General features: G+C 44.8%; 1 protein-coding gene across 17 annotated transcripts in view; it reads right to left on the bottom strand.

Annotated features, from left to right (window-relative positions):
* Positions 1 to 7,941: 7,941 nt before the first annotated feature.
* The window catches only part of dennd3a (DENN/MADD domain containing 3a), a 220,883-nt gene continuing 208,379 nt past the window's right edge, over positions 7,942 to 20,445 (bottom strand). For 15 of the 17 annotated variants that reach the window (XM_068031304.1, XM_068031312.1, XM_068031317.1 and 12 more), the window contains 2 exons: positions 12,921 to 13,058; positions 7,942 to 10,870 (listed from right to left, as the gene is read on the bottom strand). In XM_068031304.1, coding sequence (XP_067887405.1) covers positions 10,676 to 10,870; positions 12,921 to 13,058 — 333 coding nt within the window. In that variant the 3' untranslated portion in view covers positions 7,942 to 10,675. Of the gene's footprint in view, positions 10,871 to 12,920; positions 13,059 to 20,445 lie in introns of those variants that run through there. The other 2 variants (XM_068031318.1, XM_068031316.1) reach the window with 2 other exon arrangements.

Raw genomic sequence — 20,445 nt, 5'->3', positions numbered from 1 at the left:
GACAACACCTTCTATCACTTTGCTGATGATCAGCAAAGTGATGGAATGTGTCATCAACAGTGCTATCAAGCAGCACTTGCTTAGCAATAACCTGCTCACTGACACTCAGTTTGGGTTCCGCCAGGGCCACTCAGCTCAAGACTTCATTACAGCCTTGGTTCAAACATGGACAAAAGAGTTGAATTCAAAAGGTGAGGTGAGAGTGACTACCCTTGATATCAAGGCAGCATTTGACCGAGTATGGCATCAAGGAGCCCCAAGCAAAACTGAAGTCAATGGGAATCAGGGGGAAAACTCTACGCTAGTTGGAGTCATACCTAGCACAAAGGAAGATGGTCGTGGTTGTTGGAGGTCAATCATCTGAGCTCCAGGAGATCACTGCAGGAGTTCCTCAGGGTTGTGTCCTAGGCCCAACCATCTTCAGTTGCTTCATCAATGACCTTCCTTCAATCATAAGGTCAGAAGTGGGGATGTTCGCTGATGATTGCACAATGTTCAATACCATTCGCGACTCCTCAGATACTGAAGCAGTCCGTGTAGAAATGCAGCAAGACCTGGGCAATATCCAGGCTTGGGCTGATAAGTGGCAAATAACATTCGCACCACACAAGTGCCAGGCATTGACCATCTCCAACAAGAGAGAATCTAACCATGTCCCCTTGACATTCAATGACATTACCATATTTGAATCCCCCACAACCATCATCATAGGGGTTACAATTGACCAGAAACTGAACCGGAGTAGCCATATAAATACCGTGGCTACAAGAGCAGGTCAGAGGCTAGGAATCCTGCGGTGAGTAACTCACCTCCTGACTCCCCAAAACCTGTGCACCATCTACAAGGCACAAGTCAGGAGTGTGATGGAATACTCTCCACTTGCCTGGATGAGTGCAGCTCTCACAACACTCCAGAAGCTCGACACCATCCAGGACAAAGTAGCCCGATTGATTGGCACCCCTTCCACAAACAAACATTCACTCCCTCCACCACCGACGCACAGTGGCAACAGTGTGTACCATCTACAAGATGCACTGCAGCAATGCACCAAAGCTCCTTAGACAGCATCTTCCAAACCCTCGACCTCTACCTCTACCAACTAGAAGGACAAGGGCAGCAAATGCATGGGAACAGCACCATCTGCAAATTCCCCTCCCAAGTCACACACCATCCTGACTTGGAACTATATCGCCGTTCCTTCACTGTCGCTGGGTCAAAATCCTGGAACTCCCTTCCTAACAGCACTGTGGGTGTACCTACCTCATATGGACTGCAGCGGTTCAGGAAGACAGCTCACCACCACCTTCTCAAGCTCAATTAGGGTGGGCAATAAATGCTGGCCTAGCCAGCAACGCCCATGAACTAATAAAAAGAGTAGTGATGGGGCAGTAATTGGCCAGGTTGGATTTGTCCTGCTTTTTGTGGGACAGGACATGCCTGGGCAATTTTCCACATTGTCGGGTAGGTGCCAGTGTTGTAGATGTACTGGATCAGTTTGGCTAGAGGCGTGGCCAGTTCTGGAGCACAAGTCTTCATTACTATTGCCAGAATGTTGTCAGGGCCCATGGCCTTTGCAGTATCCAGTGCCTTCAGCTGTTTCTTGATATCAGGTGGAATGAATCGGATTGGTTGAATACTGGCATCCGTGATGCTGGAGACCTCCAGAGGAGGCCGAGATGGATCAACTCGGTTCTTTTGGCTGAAGGTGGTTGGCAAATGTTTCAGCCTTGTCTTTTGCACTGATGTACTGCGTTCCCCCATCATTGAGGATGTTTGTGGAGTCTCCTACTCTTCCTGTTAGTTGTTTAATTGCCCACCGCAATGGATGTGGCAGGACTACAGAGCTTATTTATTTTTATTTTATTTAGAGATACAGCACTGAAACAGGCCCTTCGGCCCACCGAGTCTGTGCTGACCAACAACTACCCATTTATACTAACCCTACAGTAATCCAATATTCCCTACCACCTACCTACACTAGGGGCAATTTACAATGGCCAATTTACCTATCACCTGCACGTCTTTGGCGGTGGGAGGAAACCGGAGCACCCGGCGAAAACCCACGTGGTCACAGGGAGAACTTGCAAACTCCGCACAGGCAGTACCCAGAATTGAACCGGGTTCCTGGCACTGTGAGGCTGCAGTGCTAACCACTGCGCCACAGTGCCATTGGTTGTGGGATCGCTTAGCTCTGTCTACAGCGTGCTGCTTACACTGTTTGGCATGCAAGCAGTCCTGTGTTGTAGCTTCATCGGATTGACACTGATTCTGAGGTATGCCTGGTGCTGCTCCTGGCATGCCCTCCTAATACTCTTCATTGAACCAGGGTTAATCGCCTGCTTTGACAGTAATGGTAGAATGTGGGATATGTCAGGCCATGAGGTTACAGATTGTGGTTGAATACATTTCGGCTGCTGCTGATGGCGCACAACAACTTATGGATGCCCAGTTTAAAGTTGATAGATCTGTTCGAAATCTATTCTATTTAGCACGGTGGTAGTGCCACACAACACAATGGTGGGTATCCTCAATGTGAAGATGAAATTTAATACAGAGAAGTGTGAAGTAGAGCATTTTTGTTCGGAAGAATGAGGAGAAACAATATAAAATCAAGGGCACAATTCTAAAAGGGGTACAGTAATACTGAGGCCTGGGATATATGTGCACAAATCGTTGAAGCTGGCAGGGTTGGTTGAGAAAGTGGTTAAAAAGGCATACCGGATCCTGGGCTTTATAGCAGCATATAGTATAAAAGCAAGGGGGTTATGATGAACTTTTATAAAACTCTGGTTTATCCTCAACTGGAATACTGCATACAATTCTGCACACCACACTTTCGGAAGGATGTGAAGGCTTTAGAGAGGGCGCAGAAATGTTTTACAAGAATGGTTCTGGGGTAAGGGACTTCAGTTACATGGATAGATTGGGGAAACTGGGGCTGTTATCCTTAGAAAAGCAAAGGTTGAGAGATGATTTGATAGAGGTGTTGGAAATCATGAGGGGTCTCGACAGAGTAGAGAGAAACTGTTCCCATTGGGGGAAGGGTTGAGAACCAGAGGACACCGATTTATAGTGTTTGAAAAAAAAACTGCAACATGAGGAAAAACTTTTTTATGCAGTGTGTGGTTAGGATCTGGAATGCATTACTTAATAATGTGGTGGAGGCAGATGCAATCAGGGCTTTCAAAACAGAATTGGATAAACACCTACAGAGCAAAGATTTGCAGGACTATGGGGAATAGGTGAGATAGTGGGACTAGGTGAGTCACTCTCGCAGGGAGCCAGCAAATGATGGCCAAATGGCCTCCTTCTGTGCTGTAACCATTCTATGATTCTAGTTATAAGTATACTTTAGGGTTTCACATCAACCAAAACTATCCCACTGGGGATTCTTCAAAATGTCATTGCTCATACATCAGAAATTCTCATACAAACATTTTTGTCCAAAGAGATGTAAAAAGATAAAATTTTACATATTTAAAAAAAAATTACATGTATTAAAATTTGCAGCACTTGAAAAATAAGTGACTGCATAAAAGGTTTATGAAAGATAGCTGTTGTGCTGCATTAAGGATGCCTTTTTTTTTAGAAATAGACAACTTCAGTCTACAAAGCATCAAATTTTGCATTCATGTAACTATTTCAATTTAACTTTTGCGAAAACAAAATATGACCAGTTTTCAGCAATTTAAACACATTTTATACGCTCCACTAAACACTAAGGGGGGAATTTTATGAGCCCTGCAAAAGCGGCTTTGGTGGCGATGGGGTGATTCAATTAGACATGATTTGTTTTCTCAGATTTCCGATGGCGAGTTTTTGTATCGCAATTAAAGCAGCAGTGTGTTTGCGGTGGTCCAGGAATCCTCCCTCCACCCCCAGCACGATGGCATGCATTTCCATACCATGAATACTCATTAACCTACACTTAATTCAAACTAAGTCCTAACTGCCAGATTAAATTAGCGACAAACAGTATTCCCGTCCACCCAGTTCATGTTCATTTAAAGGTGGCGTACACCTTAGTGCAATTGTCTGAGGTCAGTGGTTTCAAGTCTTGCACTGATCAGCACATGGAAGGCCAACATTGGAATGGATGTTTGGCTCCAGGGTCGGCACCAGCAAAGGCAATTCTTCTCAGGCAATGGCAGGGAAGACATGGCGGGGTGCATCGAGGAACAGGAAAGGATACTCGAGCAGGACAGGCTGGGGTCTCAGGTGGGTGGAGGCGCAGACAAAGGGAGGAGGGGAGCGTTCAGGGCGTGTAGTAGTTGTTATTGATGCTGAAGCTGGCTGTGGGCGGTTGCAGAGGGTGGTGGGTTGGTGTGTGCATGACAGTAAACAGATCGTCATGAGGGGCCTAAAGGTAGGATGAGTGCTGTCTATGTCGGGATCCTGTGGGATGAAATCATGATACTGGCTGGCAGAGGGAACAGTCACAAGCAAAGAAAAAAATTATGAGGGGGAGGTGGTGCTTGGGTACAAACTGAAAATGAAGGTAAAGCAAGTCCACAGTAACTTTATTCTGTGGCCAAATCAGCATATGTTTCAGAAAGCTGCTGATCTTTCTGGCGTGCAACACAGAATGATTTATTGACATGTGGGTCATTGTGATTCACATAGTGACGGTGGGTGCCATCAATGAAAGTCCATCCCCGCCGTATGATCGCCCATGTTTCCCATGCCCGTCGCAGCACCATTAACTTGCATACAAAATTGCACGTGAAACGGGAAAAAGGGCAGAGGCTCCGCTAACATCCAGTTCCACTGTCGGAAATGTTGCAGGACTAATAAAATCCTGGCCTAAGTGTCTTCTTTTGGTTTTGATCATGCCTACTAAATATTGCTTGCTTTAAAAGGCCATCTGTGTTATTTAGACTTACTGTGAATTATAGTTTAAAACATTCTAATCCACAGCTTAACTACCTGAAATGATCTACTGTAATTAATAATGAGTATTTATTTATACATTTAGAGATACAGCACTGAAACAGGCCCTTCGGCCCACTGAGTCTGTGCCAACCATCAACCACCCATTTATACCAATCCTACATTAATCCCATTACCCTCTCACATCCCCACCTTCCCTCAATTCCCCTACCACCTACCTATACTAGGGACAATTTATAATGGCCAATTTACCTATTAACCTGCAAGTCTTTGGCTGTGGGAGGAAACCAGAGCATCCGGCGAAAACCCACAGTCACAGGGAGAACTTGCAAACTCCGCACAGGCAGTACCCAGAATCGAACCCGGGTCGCTGGAGCTGTGAGGCTGCGGTGCTAACCACTGCGCAGTAATTACTTCAACGAGAAAGGAACAGTTGATCCATGGTAAAATGTTATATGGATAGTTTCCATCATGACTTGACTAACAATCCTAGCATTAAACTTATTTTTATTAACTGAATTACTGGAAAATAAAAACATTGACGAACTAAAACATTTTCATAATTAAAATAGTTACCTTTACTGACTTGTTCAAAGGGCTTTTGGATAACAAATAACCTTGTTAAATAACAATATTTACATTTCCAATCATTTATCTTTCACACTACCAGAATGCCTATAAGAAAGCCATTTTAATTTAGGTTAATTATGTTGCTTTAACAGATAATTTAAAAATTAAACATTGATTTTGCATTTGATTATTGAGAAATGTAATACACATGTTTGTATTTGTTACAGCAATAAAAAAAATCTATTTTACAGGTGATAATCAATTATCCTACCACATGCTGCACTGTTCATTCATTGCACAGCTCAGGAACAGCAATATCTCTGTGTGCATGGTACCATAAGATGATAAACATCAATATCAAAACAAACCCAGAAACCCTTCTGTTGGAGTCATAAATAATAATCATTTTGCATATTTCTCAGTAGAACAAAGATTTCCCATTCGTTTCCTTTTCTAAACTGTAACTGACAGAATATTTCATACAACAGTACACAGTTGCTTTTTACTCAGAAGAAACCACCTTATAATTTACTCAAGCCTGCACTGACTGTGAACTATTGAATTTCCACATTTGGAATACAACCACTGATGACATAGCCTCTACATAATATGAAGAGACTTCTGTATCACGCTAGTATAAATATTCTTGTACCATGGGCAATCCTTCTATCGTGACACACCTTGTATGTAACTTCTGTAGTACCTGTCCATCTATGACATGACGATAACTACGATGGTCATGGCAGATAATGGTGAATCTGACAGCATCTCAACAACTGTTAGCTCAAACACAATTGGTGGTTGCTTAACAGTTCCTTCCTGGTGTTCAGATGGCATTCACAAACGTCAAGGTTCACTTTCATGGGAATAGGTTCAGGATGAACTCTTGTGATGTTGCACCTTCAAGCACACTTAATTGTCACTGTATTAAAATAGTTTTACTAATTTGGGGGGAGAATGTGGGAGGGGGAAGGACTACATTGTAGTTTCCAATGGAAGGCTAAGGTAGATGGGCCGTTCTTACTTATGATGAAAATTTTTGAATTTAACATCGCTCTGCAACCCATACAATGTATGTCAGGCAGTGAACTGGTGTTATTTGCCTACATTACAGATTATTTAAATAAAACTAATAACTGATCAAGAATTTTTAAAATTTGCAGTTACATAAATAGAAGAAGAATATTTAGAGATATGCCATGGGCAGTGATGTAAAATCAGACTTTAAACAACCTCCCCTCACTGGTTAAGGTTCAAAGTTCCACAAGGTGCTTGGAGTCGTATAAGCATTTTGCAGCTTCCACATTACTTGAAAAAATATATTTGGGTACAGTATTTCCTGCACACAGGGATTGACCAGATGAACCACAATAGTCTTTTCTAATCCAAAACATTCCTTTACATAGCACTACAAACTTTTTAAAGACCATGTAGGAGATCAATCACAATATACTGATCATATTCCATTTAATACTCAAGGCTAAGTTTGCTTCTTTGCTCTTAAATTGCAATTAATATAATTTTAAATCTTTCCTTTGGTTATTTCCCACCCCATTTTAAAATATGGTTGAATAGTGACCCCAATACAATCTCCCTATAGCTCTATGATGGTATTTTTCCATATGATTGAGCTCTCATTGAAACTGCAAACAGAATACAAAAATGCTGAAATCATACAAAAGCAAAATACTGTGGATGTTGAAAATCTGAAATAAAAACAGAAAATGCTGGAAACACTGATGAAAGGTCAGCGACCTGAAAAGTTAGCTCTGTTTCTCTCTTCAGATGCTGCCTGATCTGCTGAATGTTGCAAACATATTTGGCAAGCTTGTTACTATTTCTATGGTTAATCTGATATGTGAAAATAAGCATAAAATGCAGCTAATAGCCGGTGTAATTGATGAATAAATATAGTGTCAAAATAGAAAATAGGTCATGGTCAAATCCACAATTGAAACATTATATATCAAGGCTCCTCCCCAGGTCATTCCACTACAGTACAAGTTTAAATTTTTTTTTTTATGTACTATTTAATTTCAACAGATATTTTGTGCCATTTATAAGAATTCAAAGTGAAAAATTCATATCATCAAATGTTTCACCTCTCTGGAGCCAAGGTATAGATTCCTGATCACTCCATATAAAATGGAATATTTAAATAAAAATATTTTCAAAATGAAGCAGATAATGCAAAACAAACAGGTGTTAATATTATAAGCAATATGTAATTATTACAAGTGTTTGTTTTTGTTTGAGACACTTTGAGAAACATTATTTAACAGCTGTATACACTCCTCAGATGAACAAAGTTCAACACTATATCATCAATGGGGTATAATAAGGCGAGAAGTATAACAGGTAAGGCAGATGAACTTAGAGCTTGGATTAGTACTTGAAACTATGATGTTGTTGCTATTACAGAGACTTGGTTGAAGGAAGGACAGGATTGGCAGCTAAATGTTCCAGGATTTAGAAGCTTCAGGAGGGATAGAGGGGGATGTAAAAGGGGTGGGAGAGTTGCATTACTGGTTAAGGAGAATATCGCAGCTGTACTGCGGGAGGACACCTCGGAGGGGTTATGCAGCGAGGCAATATGGGTGGAGCTCAGGAATAGGAAAGGTGCAGTCATGATGTTGGGGGTTTACTACAGGCCTCCCAACAGCCAGCGGGAGCTAGAGGAGCAGATATGTAGACAGATTTTGGAAAGATGTAAAGGCAACAGGGTTGCAGTGGTGGGTGATTTTAACTTCCCCTATATTGACTGGGACTCACTTAGTGCTAGGGGCTTGGATGGGGCAGAATTTGTAAAGAGCATCCAGGAGGGCTTCTTGAAACAATACGTTGATAATCCAACTAGGGATGGGGCCGTACTGGACCTGGTATTGGGGAATGAGCCAGGCCAGGTGGGCGAAGTTTCAGTAGGGGAGCATTTCGGGAACAGACCATAATTACATAAGTTTTAATGTACTTGTGGATAAGGATAAGAGTAGTCCTCGGGTGAAGGTGCTAAATTGGGGGAAGGCTAACTATAACAATATTAGGCAGGAACTGAAGGATTTAGATTGGGGGCGGCTATTTGAGGGTAAATCAACATCTGACAAGTGGGAGTCTTTCAAATGTCAGTTGATTAGAATCCAGGACCAGCATGTTCCTGTGAGGAAGAAGGATAAGTTTGGCAAGTTTCGGGAACCTTGGATAACGCGGGATATTGTGAGCCTAGTCAAAAAGAAAAAGGAAGCATTCGTAAGGGCTGGAAGGCTAGAAACAGACGAATTCCTTGAGGAATATAAAGACAGTAGGAAGGAACTTAAGCAAGGAGTCAGGAGGGCGAAAAGGGGTTATGAGAAGTAATTGGCAAACAGGATTAAGGAAAATCCCAAGGCTTTTAATACGTATAAAAAGAGAAAGAGGGTAACACCAGGGAAAGGGTTGGCCCACTCAAGGACAGAGAAGGGAATCTATGTGTGGAGCCAGAGGAAATGGGCGAGGTACTAAATGAGTACTTTGCATCAGTATTCACCAAACAGAAGGACTTGGTGGATGATGAGTCCAGGGAAGGGAGTGTAGATAGTCTCAGTCATCTCATTATCAAAAAGGAGGAGGTGTTGGGTGTCTTGCAAATCATTAAGGTAGATAAGTCCCCAGGGCCTGATGGGATCTACCCCAGAATACTGAGGGAGGCAAGGGAAGAAATTGCTGGGGTCTTGACAGAAATCTTTGCATCCTCATTGGCAACAGGTGAGGTCCCAGAGCACTGGAGAATAGCCAATATTGTTCCTTTGTTTAAGAAGGGCAGCAAGGATAATCCAGGAAATTATAGGCCGGTGAGCCTTACGTCAGTGGTAGGGAAATTATTAGAGAGGATTCTTCGGGACAGGATTTACTCCCATTTGGAAACAAATGGACTTATTAGCGAGAGGCAGCATGGTTTTGTGAAGGGGAGGTTGTGTCTCACTAATTTGATTGAGTTTTTTGAGGAAGTAACGAAGATGATTGATGAAGGAAGGGCAGTGGATGTTATCTATATGGACTTCAGTAAAGCCTTTGACAAGGAACCGCATGGCAGACTGGTACAAAAGGTGAAGTCACACAGGATCAGAGGGGAGCTGGCAAGATGGATACAGAACTAGCTCGGTCGTAGAAGACAGAGGGTAGCAGTGGAAGGGTGCTTTTCTGAATGGAGGGATGTGACTAGTGGTGTTCCGCAGGGATCAGTGCTGGGACCTTTACTGTTTGTAGTATATATAAATGATGGAGGAAACTGTAGCTGGTCTGATTAGCAAGTTTGCGGACGACACAAAGGTTGGTGGAGTTGCGGATAGTGATGAGGATTGTCAGAGGATACAGCAGGATATAGATCGGTTGGAGACTTGGGCGGAGAAACGGCAGATGGAGTTTAATCCGGACAAATGGGAGGTAACGCATTTTGGAGGGTTTAATGCAGGTGGGAAGTATACAGTAAATGGCAGAACCCTTATGAGTATTGACAGGCAGAGAGATCTGGGCGTACAGGTCACTGAAAGTGGCAACGCAGGTGGATAAGGTAGTCAAGAAGGCATACGGCATGCTTGCCTTCATCGGTCGGGGCATAGAGGATAAAAATTGGCAAGTCATGCTGCAGCTGTACAGAACTTTAGTTAGGCCACACTTAGAATATTGTGTGCAACTCTGGTTGCAACACTACCAGAAGGATGTGGAGGCTTTGGAGAGGGTACAGAAGAGGTTTACCAGGATGTTGCCTGGTCTGGAGGGCATTAGCTATGAGGAGAGGTTGGATAAACTCGGATTGTTTTCACTGTAACGACGGAGGTGGAGGGGCGACATGATAGAGGTTTACAAGGTTATAAGCGGCATGGACAGAGTGGATAGTCAGAAGCTTTTTCCCAGGGTGGAAGAGTCAGTTACTAGGGGACATAGGTTTAAGGTGAGAAGGGCAAAGTTTAGAGGGGATGTGCGAGGCAAGTTCTTTACACAGAGGGTGGTGAGTGCCTGGAACTTGTTGCCGGGGGAGGTGGTGGAAGCAGGTACCATAGAGACGTTTAAGAGGCATCTTGACAAATACATGAATAGGATGGGAATCGAGGGATACGGACCCCGGAAGTGCAGAAAGTTTTAGTTTCGGCAGGCATTAAGATCGGTGCAGGCTTGGAGGGCCGAATGGCCTGTTCCTGTGCTGTACTGTTCTTTGTTCTTTAATGCACGCAAAGAAAAAAAATTATTCTACTTTCCAGATGGCAACTTTCCCATCTTCTCTGCCAGCTCCACTCAGAACATATCTGTCTTCAGCACAGCACAATGCTCGAACCATGTCTACATGAGCCACCAGTTCCTTTTCCACACTGTATTTAATTATGTCTACCACATAGATTTTCCCTCTGACTTTGTCTGATCCTTTGCCTCCAATCCAGATCTGAAAAGGATTTTCAAAAAAATATTGCTATTAGCCACCAACAATCCTTTGAATACAACTAACGCATTAAGTATACAACTGTTCCAACAGAAAATCATTAGCAATTCCTAACCTCTATACTTTTTAAAGAATTGTGATTTTATGCAGTTCAACATTAGAACTCATTGTTGATGTCACCATGTTGAAAAGTATTTTGCAAGCAGATACCTCATCTTACAACTGTTTTATGTATTTGAAACTGGAGAAAAGAAACCTACTTCCACACAAGTCAAGGAAATCTCATACAATTAAACACATTTCTCTCCAAACAATGGGGAAGAAATTGTAATAACCCCGATGGACTGGGATAAACATGTGGTATCCAACTGATGATATTTGACTCCGACAAGGACGACGTAAGCATGTTGTAAGGCACTTCTCAGCAGGTAAAAGACCACCAAGGCAAATGCAACCGTACTAACATAATGACAACTTGCATGTATATGTTAGAGGAATGCAGAGTGCTCACGGAGTTGTAGGGCTGGAGGTGATTACACAGATAGGGAGGGGTGAGGACATGGAGGGATTTGAAAACAAGAATGAGAATTTTAACACTAAAATAAAAGCAAAATACTGCGGATGCTGGAAATCTGAAATAAAAACAAGAAATGCTGGAACCACTCAGCAGGTCTGGCAGCATCTGTGGAAAGAGAAGCAGAGTTAACGTTTCGGGTCAGTGACCCGATGAGTTCCGATGAAGGGTCACTGACCCGAAACGTTAACTCTGCTTCTCTTTCCACAGATGCTGCCAGACCTGCTGAGTGGTTCCAGCATTTCTTGTTTTTATTATTATGATGAGAATTTTAAGATTGAAACATTGCCAGACTAGGAGCCAATGTAGGTCAGTGAGTACAGAGGTGATTGACTTGGTGTGAGTTAGGATACGGGCAGCAGAATTTTGGATGAGCTTAAGTTAATAGAAAGGAAAAGGCTGGAAGACAGAGAGATAAGTGTATATTTTTCACGACAGTAGTAGATGGGGCTGGGAATTTGAGATATAGGTTTTGCACTTGTATGATCCTGAGGTATCTTCTGGGGTTAGTCCTAATTAGATATTCAGAATATAATTGGCCAGTGAGGTGCCTTGCAAATTTGGGGCAGGATATTTGATGCTGCCACAGCTGTTTAAAAGTTTAGTGTTCATCTAAAAGCAGCCATTTAAGGAATAATTTTTCGGGTCATTGTTTAAAAATAAGGGGTCGCCCATTTAAGACAGAGATGAGGAGAAATTTTTTCTCTGAGGGTCGTGAGACTTTGGAACTCTCTTCTTCAAAAGGCAGAGGAAGCAGAGTCTTTGAATATTTTTAAGGCAGAGGTAGATAGAATCTTGATAAGCAAAGGGGTGAAAGGTTATTGCGGTAAGCGGGAATGTGGAGTTAAGGCTACAATTAGATCAGCCATGATCTTATTGAATGGCGGAAAAGGCTCAAGGAGCCGAGTGGCCTACTCCTGCATTTGTTCGTATGAAAGAATGTATGAATAAATTAAAATCATGAAAAAACTGCAATGGAAGAACCTAGCAAGTATCCCTTCCATCATCTACTTAAGCAAATCTATTAAAAATTTATTTTTTTAAATCCAAACACATCTACACATTACAGTCACTATACATTAAAACAAACCTGTTATTATTAGTTTTACAATAATATTTTTTAATTTGTCTTTACAAAAGTTAAATTAGTTTGATAATTATTTTTAACACAAAATGAGACTGTAAACAAACATTAAAACCATATGTACCAACTCTATAACAGCAATTCATACTAATACTGGTCAAGTGTCTAAGTATCAAGGAACTTCAGATGATGTCAGTTTCGGGTAGTAACAACTGAGGGAAGAAGTTGGGCCATTTACGGTTGACAACAGAGGCTCCGACTATGATTCAACAAGGTAGTATTGAGGAAATGAGTTGAAATAGCTTGGACTCGCTGTGTTACTGAGAAATAATATTAACATGCACCATACATTTTCCATTCATTAAATAAACTTGAAATTGAAGTTATGATATTACCTGATTTTTGACAAGTATCATACAGCTAATACTGTTGCAGTCCTGAAGCTGAATCTTTTGCCAGGGTTTTGATAGATTCTTCATATCCCAAATATAAACCTCTCCTTTATCAGCACATGCTGTCACCAGTTGATTTTTCTATTGAGAGAATAAATGACCAAAATATTAAAAGAAACAATACTTGGGACAGTCAGATAATAAAAGCAAAATACTGCGGATGCTGGAAATCTGAAATAAAAACAAGAAATGCTGGAACCACTCAGCAGGTCTGGCAGCATCTGTGAAAAGAGAAGCAGAGTTAACGTTTCGGGTCAGTGACCCTTCTTCGGAACTGACAAATATTAGAAAAGTCACAGGTTATAAGTAGGTGAGGTGGGGGTGGGGCAAGAGATAACAAAGGAGGTCGAGATTGGACCAAGCCACATAGCTGACCAAAAGGTCACGGAGCAAAGGCAAACAATATGTTAATGGTGTGTTGAAAGACAAAGCATTAGTACAGATTAGGTGTTAATACACTGAATATTGAACAGCAGCAAGTGCAAACCTGAAAAAAAACAGTGGGTAAGCAAACTGAACAAACTAAGATGAAATGAAATAAATGCAAAAAAAAGATTGTAAAAAATGTAAAAAAGAATGTAAAAAAAAAGGAAGAAAAAATAACTAAAAATGAAAGTAAAATGGGGGGCTGTCATGCTCTGAAGTTATTGAACTCAATGTTCAGTCCGGCAGGCTGTAGTGTGCCTAATCGGTAGATGAGATGCTGTTCCTCGAGCTTGCGTCGATGTTCACTGGAACACTGCAGCAATCCCAGGACAGAGATGTGAGCATGAGAGCAGGGGGGAGTGTTGAAATGGCAAGCAACCGGAAGCTTGCGGACTGAGCGGAGATGTTCCGCAAAGCGGTCACCCAGTCTGCGCTTGGTCTCCCCAATGTAGAGGAGACCACACTGTGAGCAGCGAATACAGTATACTACATTGAAAGAAGTACAAGTAAATCGCTGCTTCACCTGACAGGAGTGTTTGGGGCCTGGGATAGTGAGGAGAGAGGAGGTAAATGGGCAGGTATTACACCTCCTGCGATTGCAGGGGAAGGTGCCATGGGACGGGGACGAGGTGGTGGGGGTAATGGAGGAGTGGACCAGGGTGTCGCGGAGGGAACGATCCCTTCGGAATGCTGACGGGAAGGGAGGGGAAGATGCGACTGGTAGTGGCATCACGCTGGAGGTGGCGGAAATGGCGGAGGGTGATCCTTTGGATATGGAGGCTGATGGGGTGAAAAGTGAGGACAAGGGGAACCCTGTCACGGTTCTGGGAGGGAGGGGAAGGGGTGAGGGTAGAGGTGCGGGGAATGGGCCGGACACGGTTGAGGGCCCTGTCAACCACAGTGGGGGGGAAATCCTCGGTTGAGGAAAAAGGAGGTCATATCAGAAGCACCGTCATGGAAGGTAGCATCATCAGAGCAGATGCGTCGGAGACGGAGAAACTGGGAGAATGGAATGGAGTCCTTGCAGGAGGTAGGGTGTGAAGAAGTGTAGTCAAGGTAGCTGTGGGAGTCGGTGGGCTTATAATGGATATTAGTAGACAACCTATCCCCAGAGATGGAGACAGAGAAGTCGAGGAAGGGAAGGGAAGTGTCAGAGATGGACCATGTAAAGGTGACAGAAGGGTGGAAATTGGAAGCAAAGTTGATAAAGTTTTCCAGTTCGGGGCGGGAGCAGGAAACGGCACCGATACAGTCATCAATGTACCGGAAAAAGTGTTGGGGGAGGGGGCCTGAGTAGGACTGGAACAAAGAATGCTCGACATATCCCACAAAAAGACAGGCATAACTAGGACCCATGCAGGTACCCATAGCGACACCTTTTACTTGAAGGAAGTGCGTGGAGTTGAAGGAGAAGTTGTTCAATGTGAGAACAAGTTCAGCCAGGCGGAGGAGGGTGGTGGTGGATGGGGAATGGTCGGGCCTCTGTTCCAGGAAGAAGCGGAGAGCCCTCAAACCATCCTGGTGGGGGATGGAGGTGTAGAGCGATTGGACGTCCATAGTGAAGAGGAGGCGGTTGGGACCATGAAACTGGAAATTGTCAAAATGACGTAGGGCGTCAGAAGAGTCACGGATGTAGGTGGGAAGAGACTGGACCAGCGGAGAAAAGATAGAGTCTAGATGGGAAGAAATAAGTTCAGTGGGGCAGGAGCAGGCTGACACAATGGGTCTGCCAGGACAGTCCCGTTTGTGGATTTTGGGAAGGAGGTAGAAGCGGGCTGTCCGGGGTTGTGGGACTATGAGGTTGGAAGCTGTAGAGGGAAGATCTCCAGAGGAGATGAGGTCAGTGACAGTCCTTTGGACGGTGGCTTGATGTTCGGTGGTGGGGTCATGGCCCAGAGGGAGGTAGGAAGACGTGTCCGTGAGTTGGCATTGAGCTTCTGCAAGGTAGAGGTCGGTACGCCATACGACAACAGCACCACCCTTGTCTGCAGGTTTGATGACCATGTCGGGGTTAGACCTGAGAGAACGGAGTGCCTCAAGTTCAGAGGGGGACAGGTTAGAGTGAGTGAGGGGGGCAGAGAAATTGAGATGACCAATGTCTCGCCGACAGTTTTCAATGAAGAGATCAAGAGCGGGTAAGAGGCCAGGGGGAGGGGTCCAGGTAGAGGGAGAATGCTGGAGGCGGGTGAATGGGTCTGCTGGTCGGGGGGAGGACACCTGGTCAAAGAAGTGAGCCCGGAGGCGGAGGCGACGGAAGAAGAGCTCAACGTCATGCCGAGCGCGAAATTCATTGAGGTGGGGACGTAAGGGGATAAAACTGAGACCTTTGCTGAGTACAGAACACTCAGCATCAGAGAGGGGGAGGTCAGAGGGTATAGTGAATACACGGCAAGGGGTCAGATCAGAAGGGGTGGGGTCAGAGGGAAGTGAAGCGGAAGGAGGATCTGGAGGGGCATTAGTCCCCATCAGCTGCTGGAGCTTGCGTTCCTTAACACCTGAAAGGAAGAAAAAAATTTTTTTGTTAATGCGTCGGATGAGACGAAAGATGAAATGAAACTGCTGAGCAGAACAGCTTTGAGATAAGGTGAGGTGGTGCTGCTGAAGAGAGAGGTCCAGTGTGTGCATGTGACGGCGCATAGCACTGAGTGTGGATCTCAGGATGCGGCGAGAGTAGCAGTCCGAGGAACATTGCATTTCTCGGAGATACCTGTGATCCTGGGTGGTTTCAAAGCATGATGGGTGAAACTGCAGTTGGAATCCACGTGGATTCCAACTGCAGTTTCACCCATCATGCTTTGAAACCACCCAGGATCACAGGTATCTCCGAGAAATACAATGTTCCTCGGACTGCTACTCTCGCCGCATCCTGAGATCCACACTCAGTGCTATGCGCCGCCACATGCACACACTGGACCTCTCTCTCCAGCAGCCGCCTCACCTTATCTCAAAGCTGTTCTACTCCGCAGTTTCATTTCATCCTTCGTCTCATCCGACGCATTAACAATAAAAAATTTTTCTTCCTTTCAGGTGTTAAGGAATGCAAGCTCCAGCAGCTGATGAGGACTAATGCCCCTCCAGATCCTTCTTCCGCTTCACTTCCCTCTGACCCCACCCCTTCTGATCTGACCCCTTGCCATGTATTCACTATACCCTCTGACCTCCCCCTCTCTGATGCTGAGCGTTCTGTACTCAGCAAAGGTCTCAGTTTTATCCCCTTACGTCCCCACCTCAATGAATTTCGCGCTCGGCATGACGTTGAGCTCTTCTTCCGTCGCCTCCGCCTCCGGGCTCATTTCTTTGACCAGGAGTCCTCCCCCCGACCAGCAGACCCATTCACCCGCCTCCAGCATTCTCCCTCTACCTGGACCCCTCCCCCTGGCCTCTTACCCGCTCTTGATCTCTTCATTGAAAACTGTCGGCGAGACATTGGTCATCTCAATTTCTCTGCCCCCCTCACTCACTCTAACCTGTCCCCCTCTGAACTTGAGGCACTCCGTTCTCTCAGGTCTAACCCCGACATGGTCATCAAACCTGCAGACAAGGGTGGTGCTGCTGTCGTATGGCGTACCGACCTCTACCTTGCAGAAGCTCAACGCCAACTCACGGACACGTCTTCCTACCTCCCTCTGGACCATGACCCCACCACCGAACAACAAGCCACCGTCCAAAGGACTGTCACTGACCTCATCTCCTCTGGAGATCTTCCCTCTACAGCTTCCAACCTCATAGTCCCACAACCCGGGCAGCCCGCTTCTACCTCCTTCCCAAAATCCACAAACGGGACTGTCCTGGCAGACCCATTGTGTCAGCCTGCTCCTGCCCCACTGAACTTATTTCTTCCCATCTAGACTCTATCTTTTCTCCGCTGGTCCAGTCTCTTCCCACCTACATCCGTGACTCTTCTGACGCCCTACGTCATTTTGACAATTTCCAGTTTCATGGTCCCAACCGCCTCCTCTTCACTATGGACGTCCAATCGCTCTACACCTCCATCCCCCACCAGGATGGTTTGAGGGCTCTCCGCTTCTTCCTGGAACAGAGGCCCGACCAGTCCCCATCCACCACCACCCTCCTCCGCCTGGCTGAACTTGTTCTCACATTGAACAACTTCTCCTTCAACTCCACGCACTTTCTTCAAGTAAAAGGTGTCGCTATGGGTACCCGCATGGGTCCTAGTTATGCCTGTCTTTTTGTGGGATATGTCGAGCATTCTTTGTTCCAGTCCTACTCAGGCCCCCTCCCCCAACTCTTTTTCCGGTACATTGATGACTGTATCGGTGCCGTTTCCTGCTCCCGCCCCAAACTGGAAAACTTTATCAACTTTGCTTCCAATTTCCACCCTTCTCTCACCTTTACATGGTCCATCTCTGACACTTCCCTTCCCTTCCTCGACTTCTCTGTCTCCAATTCTGGGGATAGGTTGTCTACTAATATCCATTATAAGCCCACCGACACCCACAGCTACCTTGACTACACTTCTTCACACCCTACCTCCTGCAAGGACTCCATTCCATTCTCCCAGTTTCTCCGTCTCCGACGCATCTGCTCTGATGATGCTACCTTCCATGACGGTGCTTCTGATATGACCTTTTTCCTCAACCGAGGATTTCCCCCCCACTGTGGTTGACAGGGCACTCAACCGTGTCCGGCCCATTCCCCGCACCTCTACCCTCACCCCTTCCCCTCCCTCCCAGAACCGTGACAGGGTTCCCCTTGTCCTCACTTTTCACCCCATCAGCCTCCATATCCAAAGGATCATCCTCCGCCATTTCCGCCACCTCCAGCGTGATGCCACTACCAGTCGCATCTTCCCCTCCCTTCCCGTCAGCATTCCGAAGGGATCGTTCCCTCCGCGACACCCTGGTCCACTCCTCCATTACCCCCACCACCTCGTCCCCGTCCCATGGCACCTTCCCCTGCAATCGCAGGAGGTGTAATACCTGCCCATTTACCTCCTCTCTCCTCACTATCCCAGGCCCCAAACACTCCTTTCAGGTGAAGCAGCGACTTACTTGTACTTCTTTCAATGTAGTATACTGTATTCGCTGCTCACAGTGTGGTCTCCTCTACATTGGGGAGACCAAGCGCAGACTGGGTGACCGCTTTGCGGAACATCTCCGCTCAGTCCGCAAGCAGGACCCTGAGCTTCCGGTTGCTTGCCATTTCAACACTCCCCCTGCTCTCATGCTCACATCTCTGTCCTGGGATTGCTGCAGTGTTCCAGTGAACATCAACGCAAGCTCGAGGAACAGCATCTCATCTACCGATTAGGCACACTACAGCCTGCCGGACTGAACATTGAGTTCAATAATTTCAGAGCATGACAGCCCCCCATTTTACTTTCATTTTTAGTTATTTTTTCTTCCTTTTTTTTTTACATTCTTTTTTACATTTTTTACAATATTTTTTTTGCATTTATTTCATTTCATCTTAGTTTGTTCAGTTTGCTTACCCACTGTTTTTTTTCAGGTTTGCACTTGCTGCTGTTCAATATTCAGTGTATTAACACCTAATCTGTACTAATGCTTTGTCTTTCAACACACCATTAACATATTGTTTGCCTTTGCTCCGTGACCTTTTGGTCAGCTTATGTGGCCTGGTCCAATCTCGACCTCCTTTGTTATCTCTTGCCCCACCCCCACCTCACCTACTTATAACCTGTGACTTTTCTAATATTTGTCAGTTCCGAAGAAGGGTCACTGACCCGAAACGTTAACTCTGCTTCTCTTTTCACAGATGCTGCCAGACCTGCTGAGTGATTCCAGCATTTCTTGTTTTTATTACTTGGGACAGTCATTACTGGCTATTGCAACTTAAAAGTATCAGGTTAATTTCATAAGCCAGTAATTCAAGATAACAGCTTCTGTTGCTACTAACCAAGTAATCTGTCAACAGTCTAAAAATGTGGTGTGTATGAGTACATGCATAAACATCACCTCCAGCGAGCGGACTGGCCAACAGAATGATGCACTTTTCTCATAATTTGGTTGCTGCAAACATATGCCCATTTTCTTCTATGAAATGCTTACATATTTGCTAAGTCTACATAACATCTAAAGTCATTACTATTCATCAGGCTTCATTACCCTATTGGCAAAGCTTTTCCTGACATTGACAATTTTCTTCTTTTTTTCTTTTCCTTTATTGAGCACTGCATATTTTACTCAACTAGAATATGTATTTCTAATACAAAAGCAAAAACACTGAGGATACTGGAGATCGGAACTAAAAACAGGCTTGTTTGGTGAGACGGGCAAGTCTTCCCCTGCTGTCTCTGAGGAACAGGACCTCCTGCCATTCCTTTGCAGCCTGGAGGAGAACCTGTAGCAAGGCATTGCTAAACCGAGGGGACATCCGATGTCTTCCTTCAGCCATGGTCACTGCAGGCTCACATTCAGCTCCTTGCCCATCAGGCAGTACAGGCAGCAGAAGGGGTCCTGGAGCAGCCAAATACCGTCCATCATGTTGTGTGGCACTACCAATGTGCTAAATGGGATAGATTTAGAACAGACCTGGCAGCTCAAGACTAGGCATCCATGAGGCGCAGTGGACCATCAGCAGCAGCAGAATTGTACTCAAGCACAATCTGTAACCTCATGGCCCAGCAAATTCCTCACTCTACCATTAACACAAGCCAGGGGATCAACTCTAGTTCAATGAAGAATGCAGGACAGCATGCCAGATGCAGCACCAGGCATACCTAAAAATGAGCGTCAACCTAGCGAAGTTACAACACAGGACTGTTTGCGCGCCAAACAGCGGAAGGAGCATACTATAGACAGAGCTAAGCAATCCCACAACCAATGGATTAGATCAAAGCTCTGCAACACTTGCCACATCCAGTCATGATTGTGGTGAACAATTAAAAACTATCAGAAGAAGGCGGCTCCACAAATATCCCCATTCTCTGTTAAATAAGCACATGTCCAGTCACCAAAATGAGGAAGCCAATTACAGTCGCTGATCGACAACTGTTTTATTGGCAATTCATAGTTCAGTCCAAACATCAGTTCCCACGCTTTCCTTCTGGACTACTTCTCTG

The sequence above is a fragment of the Heterodontus francisci genome, chromosome 5 (assembly GCF_036365525.1).
Source record: "Heterodontus francisci isolate sHetFra1 chromosome 5, sHetFra1.hap1, whole genome shotgun sequence".
Lineage (NCBI taxonomy): Eukaryota > Metazoa > Chordata > Chondrichthyes > Heterodontiformes > Heterodontidae > Heterodontus > Heterodontus francisci.
This window is presented reverse-complemented; position numbering and strand designations above follow the sequence as displayed.